Raw genomic sequence first — 18,056 nt, 5'->3', positions numbered from 1 at the left:
CTGGAAGAATTGCTTAAGGCTCATTGCCAAGGTCACAACCTATATTAATCTGCTTGGATTGCCATAGCAAAATACCACAGACTGGATTACTTAAACAACAGAAATTTATTTCTCACAATTTTAATTTTCTTAATGTTTATTTATTTTTTTTGAGAGAGAGACAGTGTGAGCGGGGGGGGGGGGGCAGAGAAGAGTGAGACACAGCATCTGAAGCAGGCTCCAGGCTCTGAGCTGTCAGAACAGAGTCCAACGTGGGGCTCAAACCCATGAACCGTGAGATCATGACCTGAGCTGAAGTCAGATGCTTAACCGACTGAGCCACTCAGGTGCCCCAGTTTCTCACAATTTTAGAATCTAGAAGTCCAAGATCAAGGTGCCAAGCAATGCAGTTCTCGGTGAGAGCTTTCTTCCTGGCTTGCAGATGGCCACCTTCGTACTGAGTCCCTACACGGTAAAGACTGAGCTCTGATGTCTTTTCCTCTTCATATAAGGGCACTAATCCTATTGTGACCTCACCCTCATGACCTCAACTACCCATATTTTCTCCCACAGGACCTATTTCCAAATATCATCACATTGGGAATTAGGGCCTCAACATATGAATTTTTGGAGGACATAATTCAGTCTGCTACACAACCCATTTCCCAAGCCACACTGGATGACTCAATATGAGTTAAGATGAAAGAAGAGGTAGTATATACAGCTGAAATAATGGGGCAAATCAGCCCTGGTTTGTTCATGGATTAAAATGTGGTCAGAAACATCCAACCTTTTCCTCATAAATTAAAACTAAATATATATGTAAAGCACAGCTTTAGAATACCCCTTTCCTGATGGCTCTGTAACTTTAAGACTTTGAATTACTCACTGCCCCCAAAATCTGAGGTATTAGAGGTCTATGTAGTGTTTGCATATGTATAAATAAAAAGCATTTCAATGGTATCTTGCATAGTACCTTCTTGTCACAGCTTCATGGTAAGAAGTAGACTGTAGGGAGCTGAACACATGATGAGAAAGTCCACAAATGCACATCAACTGGCTACACATTCTTCCAATTAGACTTCTGAATGGGCTACACAATTATCATACCAGGCCAGTAATCCCAGCTTGAGTCAGTCTTTAGATGGACAACTCCACCAGTGTTAATCATAGTGAGGAGATGCTCTTATTTACCAGTGCAATGAAACAAAGAATGTGAGGAACTCAGTATGGTATAACAAAGCAACGGAAGAGAGTTTCAAATATCAACAACCTTCTCCCTTTCTTAAAGATAATTGTAAGTGTTTTCCCTAACAATGTATACTTTAGAAGTAGACCACTGACCAAATATCATAAATATGGAATAGTTCTTGATTTCTTCCAGACTGAGTTTATACCACAACTCCATGCAAATGCCATTATACATGCTTAGCTTGAAGAAATTAATTGGAATTTCTTTAAAAAAAAGGTTTATTTATTTTTGAGAGACAGAGTGCATGCAGGGAAGGGAAAGACAGGGAGGGAGACAAAAGATCTGAAGTGGGCTCCATGCTGACAGCAGAGATCCCAAGGCTGGGCTCCAACTCACAAGCCATGAGATCATGACCTGAGCCAAAGTCAGATGCTCAATCAACTGAGACACCCAGGTGCACCAATTGGAATTTCTTAATACATGTATGGTTAAGTTAACATATGGATAGTATATAAAGTGTTGTGGAGTTCTGAATATTTTTGGGTGAATCTAAGGTGTAATAACTGTTTAAGAGGATAGGAAGCCTGAAATCTGTGTGCAATGAGAACTCAAAGGCAAATGGCAAGATATGGGGGTCATAAATAAGGCCGAGACTAAAGAGAAGATAGTATATAAGCAATATATCTGTCCTTAAAGCCTTTGTAGTTTGGAGAAGGCACAAGGTGGGATATGTAAAAACAGTTGGGAAAGTTTGTTCCTTGGTGGTATTTAAGGAGTCATTCTTGCACACTGCATAGATTCTACTCGTAGTGATACCAGAAGAAATAGTTTCTAAGACAACATTAAAGTCCTTCCTAAATGTGCCCAGTGGGGTCATTATCAAATTATTCTCTCTTTAACTTAATTCCCAAGAAGGTACAGAAGTTACGACTTACTAGTTTTCCCAGAGGTCAGAAAATTTGTTTTGAGATAGAAGATTTTTGGTGTACATAAAAGTACAATGTGAGCTTTGATGCCCTGGGACATTTAATGTATAAATCTAATCATACTGTTTACCCTTATTGGGTCAGACAATTCAAAATCAGGAATGTTAAAGGATAACTGTAAGGAGCCTGGTCCAAATTTCAGCAAAATATTTTTATAAATGAAACCCAAAGACAGCAAAAGTCACAAGGAATGGTGTAAATAACATACCCACAAGTTGAAAGAATTTAGAAATAAAAATTTTGAAAGGGTGTAAGTTGTTATGAGCTAACCAAAGAAATCTGTGATTAATTGGAAGTGACTATCTAGGCATAGTATCAGAGAAACATAAATTTTAGAAGAGTAATAGAAGCTTTCAGATTGCCTTTCCAAATAATAGCCTGGAATTGCTATAGACATTGTTGATTACCCTGTCAATATCTATTTCAATCTTCCTCAATTGTGGAGTTCCCATGTCATTTTGGTGGGATTGACCCCACCTCCAACTTTAGGGATGACACTTAATTAACATAAGCCAATTATTCAAATGGATCCACTTTGTTAATGTGATTGCTTTCCAAATAAGTATATACACTGGACCTGAGAAAGTGAATATGGTGTTATCTTTATCCATATTACAAGATCAGGCAAAGGATCTATGCTGGTCCCAATCAAAGCAAAGCAAAATTTTGCTGAAAAGTTCTTGTAGAGGTTCTCTCTGTCACTACATAAACATAAGGATGTTGACAGCCATATTGTAATATAAGCTTCATGATGAAACTGACATCAGAGAGAAAATAGAAAATACAGCAAAACTGATTTTGGATGCCATCATTGAGTGTATTCATTTATTAGGATTGTATTAAAAAGGTAACAAAGAGGGGCACTTGGGTGGCTCAGCATGTTAAGTGTCCAATTTCATCTCAGGTCATGATCTCATGGTTCACAAGTTCAAGCCCTGTATCTTGCTCTATGCTGATAGAGCAAGCAAGCCTGGAGCTTGCTTCAGATTCTGTGTCTCCCTTCTCTCTGCCCCTCCCATGAGCACACACTGTCTCTCTCTCTCAAAACTAAATAGACATTAAAAAAAACATAACAAAGAGGGGCTGCTTGGTGGCTCAGTTGGGTAAGCTTCCAACTCTTGCTTTTGGCTCAGGTCATGATCCCACAGTAGGTAGGATTGAGCCCCACATTGGAGTTTGTGCTGACAGTGCAGAGCCTGCTTGTGATTCTCTCCCTTTCTCTCTCTTTCTCTCTCTCTCTCTCCTCCTCCCACGCTTGTGTGTGCATTCCCTATCTCACTCAAAATAAATAAATAAACTTAAATAAAAAGTAACAAAGACTCAGAGTCTTAAATCATGCAAATTTATTTTCTCGCGGTTCTAGAACTTATCAATCCAAGATCAAGATGTCCAAGTCCAAGATTTCAGGTTTCACTTCTTGGCTTCCACATGGCCATGTTCTCCCTTGTCTTTGCATGTTCTTTCTTACATGTGTGCCTGTGTTCTAATCTCCTCTTCTTATAAAGACACCAGTTACATTGGATTAATGCCCACCCATGTGATACCATTTCACCTTAATTACTGCTTTACAGACCCTACCTCCAAATACATTAACATTTTGAGGTACTGTTAGGACATAAATTTATTAATTTGGAAGAGAAGTAATTCAGCCCATGAGACTGGGCACAAAGACTAAGCCTAATGATACTTATCAGATTTTTCAAATAATTAGCCAATAATTACGTTTATTTTGAATCATTTTGAGATTTCTTTCCTCGGGCAAGTAGCTGATAACATCTTACCAGATATAGTACCATACCATTATTGATATTTTACAGAATTATAAGATATGTTGAAACAATCTATAAACAACATAAGCAGATACAAACAAGATTCAAAATGAATAACACTTTATGCAAAACTAGATAAGGTTATTGCTAACTGTAATCAAATTCTAGAAAAACTCGCTAAGTTTAAAATAAGCCACTATTTTCCAAATACAGATCTCAAAATCTAAGATGCTCACACCTGCTTTGGATAAATTCTTATTATGGACATTTCTGCGGATATGCATAAATGGAGAATTATGTCTGTATGTTATGTGATTGCAGAGGTGTGTACTTCATATTACATGTCTGGGGATATGATTACCTGTAAATACATAGAGAAGATGTGCATGTATATACATATCATAAATTTTCCTAGGAATATAAAGGATTTCTCTACTATGTGTGCTTTGGGTAAAGTATTTTTTCGTGAATTTGTGAATATGCAGAAAGTGTGAAGAATATGTGAAAAAAATGAAAAGGATTTCTAGCAGGAGAGATGAGAGGTGGAGCTAGAGAGCCTGAGATAGTGGGGTTACACAAGAAGAGGAAAGGACAACCTACAGGTCTCAAGGATCCGATTTTTGGAAACAAGAGGAACAGCCAAGGAGTAGTTGAAAGACTAGGAAGGCTGGTTGCCTAGTATTTAGCAGGAAGGGGAGGCCTCTTTACCGACAGGAAACTGAAAGTCTACTCCTATACAGAGAGAGGGAGGAGACTGCGGCGGCGGCAGCGGCTGGTGGGAGCCCGATGTGGCAGAGGGGCAGCCGCCGCCGACCGGGAGGCGGAGGGCCCGCGAAGCTCAGAGCTGGGGATACCGCCGCCATCCTCTTCGCCTACCCCGCAGCCCTCCTAGACGCGCTCCCCGCCTACAGATCCACCCCTCCCAGCCCGTGCAAGCACCCGGCTCGTCGCCTGCTGATCCTCCTTCGACACAGGCTCACCGCGGAGGCAGCAGCGAGGTGTCCGATTTGGGCACGTGAGGCCCGCGACCCGGGGCGGCGGACGCCAGCTAGGGCAGGGCCATTGGTGGGCTCCAGGATGAGGAGGGGGGATGGGATGGACTCCTGCTGGAGATAGGGGGTGGAGGCGGGAGCTGGGTGAGGCTTGGGAGGGGGAGTGCGATGGGAAATAGGAAAAGGGGGTGGCGTTAGGAGCCAGGCAAGAAATTGAAGGTGAGCCTGGAGGAGTGAGGGTACCCGATGCCAGAAAGCGATTGTGGGTAGACAAGGGGCGTATGGGCAGCAGGCTGGGGTATCCAGGGCGGGAGGACAGTGAGTGCGTGCGGATCAAGGCGGTGAAGGAATAGACAGGCGCTTTGCAGGGCGCTGAGAGTGGGCGCCAGGGACGGGTGGTGGAGGCAGTGGGCTCTGAACAGGGAGGTAGCCCGCCCCCTCCTGCAGAGTTCCTAACCCTGGCCAGCACCACTGCCGCTGCCGCCCTTTCCCGCAGTCTAAAGGAACCTAGGAGGGAGAGCACTTGCAGGCACACAGCCAGGATTTCCAGCACTGCTGCCAGGCTCATGGGAGAAAATTTGGGTTCTGACGCAGGGTACAGAGACACGTCGCTGTTGGGAGAACTTCACCTTATGGCATACTGAATGTTTCTCTCTTCTCTTCTCTCCTCCCCCTGCAGGCATGAAGACCCCCAACGCACAGGAGGCCGAAGGGCAACAAACCAGGGCAGCTTCGGGACGGGCTACTGGGTCCACAAACATGACGAAGAAAAAAACCTCCCAAAAGAAGCAGCGAGGCAGACCTTCGTCCCAGTCCCGCAGGAACATCGTGGGCTGCAGAATTTCACATGGATGGAAGGAAGGTGATGAGCCCATCACCCAGTGGAAAGGAACCGTTCTGGATCAGGTGCCTATAAATCCCTCTCTTTATCTGGTGAAATATGATGGAATTGACTGTGTCTATGGACTGGAACTTCACAGAGATGAAAGAGTTTTGTCTCTTAAAATTCTTTCTGATAGGGTGGCATCATCTCAAGTCGGTGATGCCAACCTTGCAAACACCATAATTGGTAAAGCTGTGGAACATATGTTTGAGGGTGAGCATGGTTCTAAGGATGAATGGAGGGGAATGGTCTTAGCCCAAGCACCTATCATGAAAGCCTGGTTTTATATTACCTATGAGAAAGATCCTGTCTTGTACATGTACCAGCTTCTAGATGATTATAAAGAAGGAGACCTCCGTATCATGCCAGAGTCCAGTGAGTCTCCTCCAGCAGAGAGGGAGACAGGAGGAGTTGTAGATGGCCTGATAGGTAAGCATGTGGAATATACCAAAGAAGATGGCTCCAAACGGATTGGCATGGTCATTCACCAAGTGGAAGCCAAACCCTCTGTGTATTTCATCAAGTTTGATGATGATTTCCATATCTATGTCTATGATTTGGTGAAAAAGTCCTAACTGTTAGGGTAAACTTTGCCACATTTGTGAGAACAAATGTATACTTTGTAGACGTGCAAAACAATGTTGCTTTTCAGTGTATTGAAAGCTTAAGGGTCCCTGTTAATTCAACACCTTTGCCAGCATAACTGTTGTTTTTTTTTTTTTTTTTTTGAAAAATACAAATGTATGTGGACATGACATGCTGTGTGTAAGGACTTTGTCATGTTGAAAAGATTGGGTGTATTTGGTGGATGGGGCATGAAAGGAAGGGACAGCTGTAAATGCAGGCTGTGAATAAAGTTCAGCTAGTATCATAATCAGTCATCTAAAAATGGAATAGGACTTAGCTGGTCTGGTCTAGAGAGGGGGGAGGAGAAGGAACTAGAGATGGGCTATAGAGGGAGGGAGAAGGGGAGGTGACTGCTTAGGAAGAGGTTCCCTGGAGGAGGGATGGCCTAAGAGAGAGAGGCACCCAACTAGGAGGGGGTAGAGAATAACAGAGAGAGAGTGAGATCTTGGGGCTTAGAGGAAAACAAACAGAATGCCTTGAGTAGAGAGGGGCTCAAAGTAGCTTAGAAGAGGTCCAGAGCAAGGGGCAGGGGGAGAGAAAGTTGGCAGGAATCTGGAGGATACTCAAAGGGAGGGTCTGCGCATGAGTAAGGAGTCAGAAGGGGAGGAACACTGAGGAAGGAAGAATTCCAAGCAGAAAGATTGACAGAGGAAGTGAGAATGCAGAAAAGGAGGTGTGGGGAGTGGGGCCCAGGAGACATGGGAAAGCCCAGGAAAAAGTTGGACTTCTGGCAGTATCCACATTGCCTTCTCCTGGCTCTGTGCAGAAAAGATGTAACAGCTGTCAAAGAAGCCAAATGGGTTGGAAGTTCCCTAGAATGGCATTTTGACAGGGATGACTTGAGTTAAGTAGGAGCCAACTTTATACCTAAAAGGCTTTTCTTATTTCAGGGAGCTCATGCCACACCTGCCGAGCAGAACCCAAACCCTCGGCTTAAACACACTGACCTGACACCCCATGAGCTGGGGGCTGTAAGCAGTCTCCTCACTTTTCCCAGAGGACCAGGTGCAGTAATCTTGGACCCGGAGGTCTTGGTTCATTTCCCTTACACTGGATAAACAATTCTTGTGGGGCGTAGGTAAGCGGGGCGCTCAGGACTTAAGAGATGTGCCTCCTTGCGTTTGGAAAGTATTTTATCCAAAAAAAATTAGAACCTTACTGAAGTCAGGTACAAGAGTCCCCTCACTGTTCTTTCTCCTACTGGACTGTGCCTTGCCTCCCTAGAGAGGAGGGGCATCAGAGGATTGAGCCCAATGTTTATCTGAGGACATGGGGAGTACTTGACAATCCATGCCTAGCTCAGCAGCTGCCTGAAACCACAGGTGGTTCCACCCAATGCTTCACTGAATGGAGGTCTGCTGCCTCTAGAGTCCCTATTCAGGCTATACCGTGACAAAGCTGGTGGCTACTGACCCTTCACAGGTACCTCCTGACCAGCCTTGCCCACCTCAAGCACACAGGGAAGCTGTGATGGAAGTTTGTGCAGCTCTGTTTCCAGGTGAGATGGATGGCATGGGGCAGTCGGGCTGGGAGTTGTGACTTTGTATAACTAACTCTTTCAACTGTATAATGCCACATAGAGGGGCGGTGGTTGGTGGGGAGAGGGTGCAGTGACCCCAATAAAGTCCCTCAGGGGTATGGCGATCTAGCACATGGGTCTGTGTCCTTCTCTTTTTCTCCCCCTTGTCTTTCTCCAGTCATGTTGTGGAAGGTTCCTTCACAACCTTCTCTCTGATTTCCCCACCCTACACTTCACTAAGATATGCCCCTGCCCTCAAAGAAAGAGTTAAGGTGAGCTCACTGCTCAGTCTTCCCTAACTCCATACATTGGGGGTGGGGGGGTGGGGGGAAGGGCCAGGTGGTGGCAGGGAGCTTCTAGAATTTGAAAAAAAAGTGGTAATTCTAGTTCACTCTCTACACCCAACATGACCTGAAACTGTTTGCCTGAAGAATCACACAAGGCAAGCCCACCTTGCAGGGACTGGTTTTCTTTCATCACACAATTTAGTCTAGCAAACACCTGCAGGCCACCCACAGGCCAATTTCAGTCAGCTGTCATGTTTTCTTCGATCCTGGTGTTTTCCATTTTTAAATTAGTTACTTAGACATTTGGGAGATTTCACATTACAAAAATCCATATTTCTGGCCCACCTCAAAACAAAATAAAACAAAACAAAAAACAAAACAATAAACTGAGAATTAACATTCGACATTCCAACAAGGATACAAGCATCTGGGTCTGAGGAAGGGCTTTGCCCATTTTAGACTCTGAATGCTCTCTCAAACTAGCCATACCCCCAGCTGGCCTGATTCACTCACTGGAATAAAATTTCCAGTTGTCCCCTGAAGGCATTTGCATTTGTAGCTTTGGGGCTAGACCCAGAGGAAACTGCCTAGCCCCACTTTTGGCGTAAGCTCACCCCATTTGCTTTTTTTATTACATCTTTTAATGTTTATTTATTTTTGGGAGACAGAGAGACAGAGTGCAAGCAGGGGAGGGGGAGAGAGAGACACACACACAGAATCTGAAGTAGGCTCCAGGCTCTGATCTGTCAGCACAGAGCCCAACACGGGGCTTGAACCCACAAAGTGCAGGATCATGACCTGGGCTGAAGTCGGACGTTTAGCCAACTCAGCCACCCAGGCACCCCCCAGTTGTTTTTAATTCATTTGCTTTATCTTCATCCCACCAATACTTTAGGTAGGCTCTGTGCCAGGCAGTCTTCAGGCTCAGGTACTGGTGATATGGTAATGAACAAAATAAATGAAACAATCTTACCCTGGTGGAGCTTTCATTTTAGTGTGGGAGACAGACAGTAGCCAAGGTACAATAAGTGAAATGTAAAGTATTGTCAAAGTGGTAAGTGTGAAGAAAGGAAAAATAAAGCAAGGAATGGGGAATTGGAATTCCAGGTGTGAGGCTGAAATTGGATAGATAGAGTCCAGGGAGGGGCTCACTGAGAACATGACTTTTGAGTAAGGACCTGAAGGCAGTGAAAGGACCAGTCCTGTGGCTGTCTGGGGAAGGAGCATTCCAGGTAAGAGGGACAGCAGGGCAGGAGTAAGCCTGACATACTCAAGGAACACCGAGGATACCAGCATGGCTGGAGCTGAGAGAGTAAGGTAGAGAATATCAGGAAAATGAGTTGAGAGAAATGATGGGGATCTGGCAGAAGCTGATAGCTTAGAGCCTTGGGAGTCCTAGAATGGAATTTGGTTTTTACACGGAAATTGATGGGGATCCATTGAGTATTTTCAGCATAGGCAGGGCATGATTCCCTCATATTCTATTAGGAACACTTGCAACTTTGGAGAGTGTCTCTGTTGGGTACGTGGATGGAAAAGGGAATTTATTCAGGACTATTCCCATATTCCAGTAACAGGTAATGGTGGGTTAAATTCATCTGACAGCAGTGGTATGATAAGATTGGTTTGAATTCTAGGTACATTTTGAAGCATAGCTCTCATGATTTTCCTTTAGAGAAGATATCTTGTGGAAGGAAATGTAGGAGGGGTCAATGACAACACTAAATTCCAGACTTTCTGATATCTTTGAGCCAAATAACATCTCAAACAACGACAACAACAACAATGACAAGAAAGGAAGCATTTGGGCTCTTACTGCCTAGGGTTGGTTGTATGATCCTGATGTAGTGAAGTCATGGAGAATGAGAAACTAACCACAAAAACTTATGTAAATTTTTATTCTCAGCTTTACCCCCTTGGAATGTTTTCTAGTTCTTCTATTGGAGCTAAGTGAAAACTAAATGATGCTATCATGGTAATGGGCAGCAGGTACCCAGATTTTGTCATGGATTTAAAACAGTACAGAATTTAACATAATTGGGTGTAAAAGGAGGCAGGATTTTGACAAATCTTTTGCTGTGTCTGGGTAAAGGACAGATACCTATGCTCACATAGAATGATTCAAAATGCATTGTGCATGTCATATTCCATTCCCCATTTCCCAAGCCCAAGTGTTCTTTCTGAGTATAAGTTTAAAATGGAAGTGGGTATAGTATAATGAGTTATTAGTGACGAGATCACACAATCAGTCTTGGATTTTGCATGCATTACTACTAAAGGGATATGGTCAGAATTTCCCAAACCTTTTCCCCATGTCCTTCCTGGAGACAATTGCAAAGTAACACTTTGGAATACCAAAAGTTCTTTTCTGTCTTAGAGATGACAATACATTTCCTAATAACTCATTTCCTGTATTTATTTTTTTAATTTAAATTCAAGTGTATTTATATTAGAGAATTAATGCTATGTCCTGGCATAGCATTATTGCTATGTCCAGGAGTACCTGATGGTTATTCCTTCCCTTCCAGATTAAAATTGTGCCACAGCTCAAAATAATGTTTTGGTTGAGGTTTTAGAATACTGATAAATAAAATCCTTTTTCTTTTTGCAAATTTGTAACCATTTGAGAGACAAGCATAATAATTACACAAATTGACCTCAAAATATCTCTTTTATAATTGATAAAAGCTGGATTGGTGGACATGCTTAGCTATGAGGCCACAAGGATTACCTCATACTTCACCTACTCATGGGCAAAGCTGGATAACTGCAAGTCTCCCTGATAGAAACAGGTGCCCCTAGCCTGCAAACCTTATTGTATGTTTGAGAATAAATGTTATTGCATCTTCTATAATATTTTTAAAGTTTACTTATTTATTTAGAGAGCACATGAGCAGGGAATGGGTAGAAAGAGAGAGGGAGAGAATCCCTAGCAGGCTCCATGCTGTCAGTGCACAGCCCAACATGGGGCTCAATCTCAGGAACCATAAGATCACGACCTGAACCAAAATCAAAAGTGGAATGCTCAACTGACTGAGCCACCCATCCCTGGATTGCATCTTCTGCCTAAAAGAGATAAATCCAAGAGACAACTCAATTCTCACCTGTCCAACTCTTAGCAATCTCACCAATTAAAGAAGTCATTGGGAGATATGAAGCCAGGGAAATGAGGGTCTTATTTGACAACTATTATACATAATCATTGATAGAAGAATCAAAATGAAATATCTCTTTTTTAAATAAAAAATGCTTATTGAAGTACATTATTGACACATTGTATTAATTTCAGGTATACAACATAATAATTTGATATTTGTATATATTATGAAATGATTACCATAGTTACAAAAATTTTTTTGTTGTGATGAGAACTTTTAAGATCTACTCTTTTAGCAGCTTTTAAATATGCAATGTAGTACATTAACTATAGTCACCATGGTGCATATTACATCCCCATGACTTATTTATTTTATAACTGGAAGTTTGTACATTTCACCCATTTTGCCCATAATTTCTTTACTTTGTGCAGCTAATATGTTATAGAACATACTGAACATAATTTTCAATGGGTTATGGTTTAGGGGATTAATATTTTCTGTGTGACTTTAATGTCCTTTTAAAGATCAATTTGAGAGGCTTCTGAGGTAAACTGTGAATTGCCTAACTAATTAAAGAACTAACAGCAGATATTGAAGGAGGGCCCTCACAAAGTATGGGTATGACTTCTCTGACTCCACTATAATCATCTTGTCTCCATCACGAAGGGAGAGAACTGCACCACTGGTTGTCCACAGGAGTGCCTAATTAACCCATTGGCTTAAAAGAGACTAAAATGTGGATAGAGGAATACTCTTATCATTAAAATCACTTTAAAATGTTAGCTAAAATATGACAGATCACCTTTTCAATGTATAACTGAGCTTTAAAGATTGTGAGGAAAATACCCAGGGTCCAACAATGAACAGAGAACTGAAAAAAGCAGTAAACACATGACCTGATACTTTGACAGCATGGAGGGAAAAGGGCATTGTCTCAGTAATTTAAAATTATAGAAAAGAAGTTCTTACCTCTGATTAAATTGTGTATGGGGAGCTAAGGTCTCCTTGTCTTTCTTTCAGTTCTTCATATAATAGCCAGTGATGTTTTAAAAATATAAATGAGATTATATCACTGTCCTCCTTAAAACTCTCCAAAGGCTTCCTATTACAGTTGACATCCAATCCAATCTTCTTGTTTTACCCTGTAATCCCTAGATAATGCATTCTCAACTAGGATAATATTGCCCCAAAGGGGGAAGAAATTGATCCCTGGTGTGGTGGGAGGTGAAAAAAAAATCTTACCTGTTACAAAGGTTTGTGATCCTCCAAAGCTCAACTGTATGATAAAATCTTATTTTTAGAATTACTCTCATTGAGTTTTCTTGGATATTCCATGAGCAACACTGATATTGAGTTAATGGAAAATATACAAAATGTATACAAGATCAGTGTTAAAAAAAAAAAAACATAGCAAATAGGTGGCTCTGATTGGAAAACTTTCAATCTATTGCTTATTCCTGAAGTCATATCATGAGAAGTGGCCTATGTGTGCCTATTGGCTGTCCTTGAGTATCTTTACATTTTGTCCTCCATGCCTTTGTGTGTATTTTGTGCTTTGTGAATTAAAACAACATATATTTAATTCTACAGTAGTTATCCAACTCATTATTTATGCCAAATGATGCAAAGGAAAAAAATGTCAGTGACATATTAATAAATAGCAGCTAGTTAAAACATCAAGTTAAAGTTAAAAGTTGAGTTTACTAAAAATAACCGTTAAAATTATTTTTTCAATTGTTTTGCTTTTGTTGGAAAAAGTTTTCAAATTATTTTGAAAGCAGGATGTACTGATATGTATATAAATTTCTAATTTGCATTTGTAAATTGTATACATTATCATTTACATAGGTAAATAAATTTCATTAAAAGTCGCTCAACAAATACAGTTAAGTTAGATGTTAGTAATTTCCTAATTTTTACTTTAACTTCTATCTTCAAACTTTAGTTATTCTTAACCTTACATCAAGCTTGCTATTACACATACATTCATTAAGCAAATACTTTGCAATTTAAGATAACCTTGAATTTCAAGTAATAGTAAGCACAGACTCAAATTGCTTTAACTACAAAAAAAGTTTTCTATCTCATGACTTCAAGCCCAAAGGAGGACTCCAGAAATGGGTATGATTAGCGGCTAAATGAAATGATCAAAGGGCCCTGGGTATTCCCATTCCCCCTTTGCTATCTTCATAATGCTAGTTTTGCTCACAGGCTGGTTACAGAGATTCCAAGGGTTATATATGACATAGCATCCTAATTTGCATAAGCACTAAATGTGAAACTCTTTTCTCATGCTTAGTGACAATATGTTAATGTTCTCTCATACTTTGATTGTTGAGTCAAGATTTTTATCCATTTTATTTTCCCTTTTAGGAATTATTTTATTGTTTTCAGCTTATTCTGTTAACATTCAGCACATCACCTGATTCAGTAACTGTTCACTTGATTAACTATTAACCATTCATATTGTTTACTGCTCTTTGGATTGTTCATTTGCATTTTCTTATGTTTTATTTTGCTTCATTTAAGATGTAAAATGAAATATTGATATGGGAATAAATTTACTATAAATTTCCCCAAATATTTAAACAATTATTCCAGCATCCCTTTTAGAATACCCGTTCTTTCCTAACTGAATTGTAAAATGATCAATTTACCTAATTATTGTTTTCTAAAGTTATGTTTTCCAAAGCTCTCCTTTCTGATTAGTAGATCATGTTACTAGTTATGGTGGAAACATTAGACTAAATGTACAGTAATGAGAGAAAAGTTAACTTGTGGTTACTGTAAAACTGAGTTTTATGGAATGATGACCAGACATGTAATAAGGGCTCAATAAATCTTTGTCGAATGTACAGGAGAAATAATGGTTTCAAAAATATCTAATGTCTTGAGAGAATGTTTACGCCTTATGGAAAAGAGCAGGACGTGAAATTGCATATATGAAATTATCCCAGTTCTGTAAGAGCACAGAAAAATGACAAAAAAAAAATGACTATTAAGATTTTTCTGTGAGCCCTGGTGAATGGGAGCTGGAATGAACTGCATTTGATTATTTTCTGCATATCAATTTTCTGAAATGTACACAGTGTTAAAATCGTGCAAAAAATTGCAATACAGTAACAGAAAAAAAGAAATAAATAAAAGAAAAAAGGGAGAAAACTTTCTAAGAAGTAAAGTCCAGGAAAGAGCAGTCAGAAAAAAAATTACACAGAGATTGTGTCAAGATGGCAGACTGAGCACTATCACACTTCTCTCTTCCCATCACAAATCCTTGTAAATTATAAAAAAGGCATATTTTCTATAAAGATTAACTACAATAAGGGCTCTAGGATTAAGAAAAGACTAATTACTGGAAGAAGATAGCACATGGGGCAGGTCAGAGGAGGCAGGGGCACTGAGAGGGTGAAACTGGAGGTAAGAACAAAACTAGAGTCCAGATCTGGGGAGGAAGAAAGAGAAGGGGCAATGGGGGAAGGGCAGAAAGTTGAGGACTCCCCTACTGCTTCTTCTGGAAAGGGGTAGGAACTTGAGACCCAGAGCAACTTCCAGGCACAAGGTGGTGGGCTTAAGAGTTGGGGGAAGGGGGTGGGCAGGCAGTGTTTGGCAGGAAGGGGAGGCTTCTCTCCTGGCAGGAAGCTGCGCTACGGAAAGAGGGAGGAGACTGCGGCGGCGGCAGCGGCTGGTGGGAGCCCGATGTGGCAGAGGGGCAGCCGCCGCCGACCGGGAGGCGGAGGGCCCGCGAAGCTCAGAGCTGGGGATACCGCCGCCATCCTCTTCGCCTACCCCGCAGCCCTCCTAGACGCGCTCCCCGCCTACAGATCCACCCCTCCCAGCCCGTGCAAGCACCCGGCTCGTCGCCTGCTGATCCTCCTTCGACACAGGCTCACCGCGGAGGCAGCAGCGAGGTGTCCGATTTGGGCACGTGAGGCCCGCGACCCGGGGCGGCGGACGCCAGCTAGGGCAGGGCCATTGGTGGGCTCCAGGATGAGGAGGGGGGATGGGATGGACTCCTGCTGGAGATAGGGGGTGGAGGCGGGAGCTGGGTGAGGCTTGGGAGGGGGAGTGCGATGGGAAATAGGAAAAAGGGGTGGCGTTAGGAGCCAGGCAAGAAATTGAAGGTGAGCCTGGAGGAGTGAGGGTACCCGATGCCAGAAAGCGATTGTGGGTAGACAAGGGGCGTATGGGCAGCAGGCTGGGGTATCCAGGGCGGGAGGACAGTGAGTGCGTGCGGATCAAGGCGGTGAAGGAATAGACAGGCGCTTTGCAGGGCGCTGAGAGTGGGCGCCAGGGACGGGTGGTGGAGGCAGTGGGCTCTGAACAGGGAGGTAGCCCGCCCCCTCCTGCAGAGTTCCTAACCCTGGCCAGCACCACTGCCGCTGCCGCCCTTTCCCGCAGTCTAAAGGAACCTAGGAGGGAGAGCACTTGCAGGCACACAGCCAGGATTTCCAGCACTGCTGCCAGGCTCATGGGAGAAAATTTAGGTTCTGACGCAGGGTACAGAGACACGTCGCTGTTGGGAGAACTTCACCTTATGGCATACTGAATGTTTCTCTCTTCTCTTCTCTCCTCCCCCTGCAGGCATGAAGACCCCCAACGCACAGGAGGCCGAAGGGCAACAAACCAGGGCAGCTTCGGGACGGGCTACTGGGTCCACAAACATGACGAAGAAAAAAACCTCCCAAAAGAAGCAGCGAGGCAGACCTTCGTCCCAGTCCCGCAGGAACATCGTGGGCTGCAGAATTTCACATGGATGGAAGGAAGGTGATGAGCCCATCACCCAGTGGAAAGGAACCGTTCTGGATCAGGTGCCTATAAATCCCTCTCTTTATCTGGTGAAATATGATGGAATTGACTGTGTCTATGGACTGGAACTTCACAGAGATGAAAGAGTTTTGTCTCTTAAAATTCTTTCTGATAGGGTGGCATCATCTCAAGTCGGTGATGCCAACCTTGCAAACACCATAATTGGTAAAGCTGTGGAACATATGTTTGAGGGTGAGCATGGTTCTAAGGATGAATGGAGGGGAATGGTCTTAGCCCAAGCACCTATCATGAAAGCCTGGTTTTATATTACCTATGAGAAAGATCCTGTCTTGTACATGTACCAGCTTCTAGATGATTATAAAGAAGGAGACCTCCGTATCATGCCAGAGTCCAGTGAGTCTCCTCCAGCAGAGAGGGAGACAGGAGGAGTTGTAGATGGCCTGATAGGTAAGCATGTGGAATATACCAAAGAAGATGGCTCCAAACGGATTGGCATGGTCATTCACCAAGTGGAAGCCAAACCCTCTGTGTATTTCATCAAGTTTGATGATGATTTCCATATCTATGTCTATGATTTGGTGAAAAAGTCCTAACTGTTAGGGTAAACTTTGCCACATTTGTGAGAACAAATGTATACTTTGTAGACGTGCAAAACAATGTTGCTTTTCAGTGTATTGAAAGCTTAAGGGTCCCTGTTAATTCAACACCTTTGCCAGCATAACTGTTGTTTTTTTTTTTTTTTTTTTGAAAAATACAAATGTATGTGGACATGACATGCTGTGTGTAAGGACTTTGTCATGTTGAAAAGATTGGGTGTATTTGGTGGATGGGGCATGAAAGGAAGGGACAGCTGTAAATGCAGGCTGTGAATAAAGTTCAGCTAGTATCATAATCAGTCATCTAAAAATGGAATAGGACTTAGCTGGTCTGGTCTAGAGAGGGGGGAGGAGAAGGAACTAGAGATGGGCTATAGAGGGAGGGAGAAGGGGAGGTGACTGCTTAGGAAGAGGTTCCCTGGAGGAGGGATGGCCTAAGAGAGAGAGGCACCCAACTAGGAGGGGGTAGAGAATAACAGAGAGAGAGTGAGATCTTGGGGCTTAGAGGAAAACAAACAGAATGCCTTGAGTAGAGAGGGGCTCAAAGTAGCTTAGAAGAGGTCCAGAGCAAGGGGCAGGGGGAGAGAAAGTTGGCAGGAATCTGGAGGATACTCAAAGGGAGGGTCTGCGCATGAGTAAGGAGTCAGAAGGGGAGGAACACTGAGGAAGGAAGAATTCCAAGCAGAAAGATTGACAGAGGAAGTGAGAATGCAGAAAAGGAGGTGTGGGGAGTGGGGCCCAGGAGACATGGGAAAGCCCAGGAAAAAGTTGGACTTCTGGCAGTATCCACATTGCCTTCTCCTGGCTCTGTGCAGAAAAGATGTAACAGCTGTCAAAGAAGCCAAATGGGTTGGAAGTTCCCTAGAATGGCATTTTGACAGGGATGACTTGAGTTAAGTAGGAGCCAACTTTATACCTAAAAGGCTTTTCTTATTTCAGGGAGCTCATGCCACACCTGCCGAGCAGAACCCAAACCCTCGGCTTAAACACACTGACCTGACACCCCATGAGCTGGGGGCTGTAAGCAGTCTCCTCACTTTTCCCAGAGGACCAGGTGCAGTAATCTTGGACCCGGAGGTCTTGGTTCATTTCCCTTACACTGGATAAACAATTCTTGTGGGGCGTAGGTAAGCGGGGCGCTCAGGACTTAAGAGATGTGCCTCCTTGCGTTTGGAAAGTATTTTATCCAAAAAAAATTAGAACCTTACTGAAGTCAGGTACAAGAGTCCCCTCACTGTTCTTTCTCCTACTGGACTGTGCCTTGCCTCCCTAGAGAGGAGGGGCATCAGAGGATTGAGCCCAATGTTTATCTGAGGACATGGGGAGTACTTGACAATCCATGCCTAGCTCAGCAGCTGCCT

The 18,056-nt window shown here is 42.9% G+C and overlaps 1 protein-coding gene across 9 annotated transcripts; it reads left to right on the top strand.

The window, feature by feature from the left end:
* Positions 1–4,508: 4,508 nt before the first annotated feature.
* Positions 4,509–16,872, top strand: LOC131502029 (spindlin-2). Of its 9 annotated transcripts, none has more exons than XM_058712656.1 (4): positions 4,509–4,941; positions 5,598–5,824; positions 7,851–7,926; positions 15,914–16,872. In XM_058712656.1, exons 1-4 carry the CDS (start codon positions 4,713–4,715, stop codon positions 16,690–16,692), a joined length of 1,311 nt encoding a protein of 436 aa, XP_058568639.1. In that variant the 5' UTR covers positions 4,509–4,712; the 3' UTR covers positions 16,693–16,872. The 9 variants fall into 9 exon arrangements, with proteins under 9 accessions (XP_058568639.1, XP_058568641.1, XP_058568640.1 ...); XM_058712658.1 differs by having other exon boundaries at positions 4,811–4,924; XM_058712657.1 differs by having other exon boundaries at positions 4,824–4,991.
* The last annotated feature ends 1,184 nt before the right edge of the window (positions 16,873–18,056 follow it).

The sequence above is a fragment of the Neofelis nebulosa genome, chromosome X (genome assembly GCF_028018385.1).
Source record: "Neofelis nebulosa isolate mNeoNeb1 chromosome X, mNeoNeb1.pri, whole genome shotgun sequence".
Taxonomy (NCBI): Eukaryota; Metazoa; Chordata; class Mammalia; order Carnivora; family Felidae; genus Neofelis; species Neofelis nebulosa.
This window is presented reverse-complemented; position numbering and strand designations above follow the sequence as displayed.

Excerpts from the sequence above, each read along its gene's own strand:
- LOC131502029 (XM_058712656.1), top strand. The coding sequence starts at position 4,713 with ATGTGGCAGAGGGGCAGCCGCCGCCGACCGGGAGGCGGAGGGCCCGCG. Across the intron at positions 4,942-5,597 it reads GAGGTGTCCGATTTGGGCAC|GCATGAAGACCCCCAACGCA; the intron begins GTGAGGCCCGCG and ends CTCCCCCTGCAG. Across the intron at positions 5,825-7,850 it reads AAGGAACCGTTCTGGATCAG|GTACCTCCTGACCAGCCTTG; the intron begins GTGCCTATAAAT and ends GACCCTTCACAG.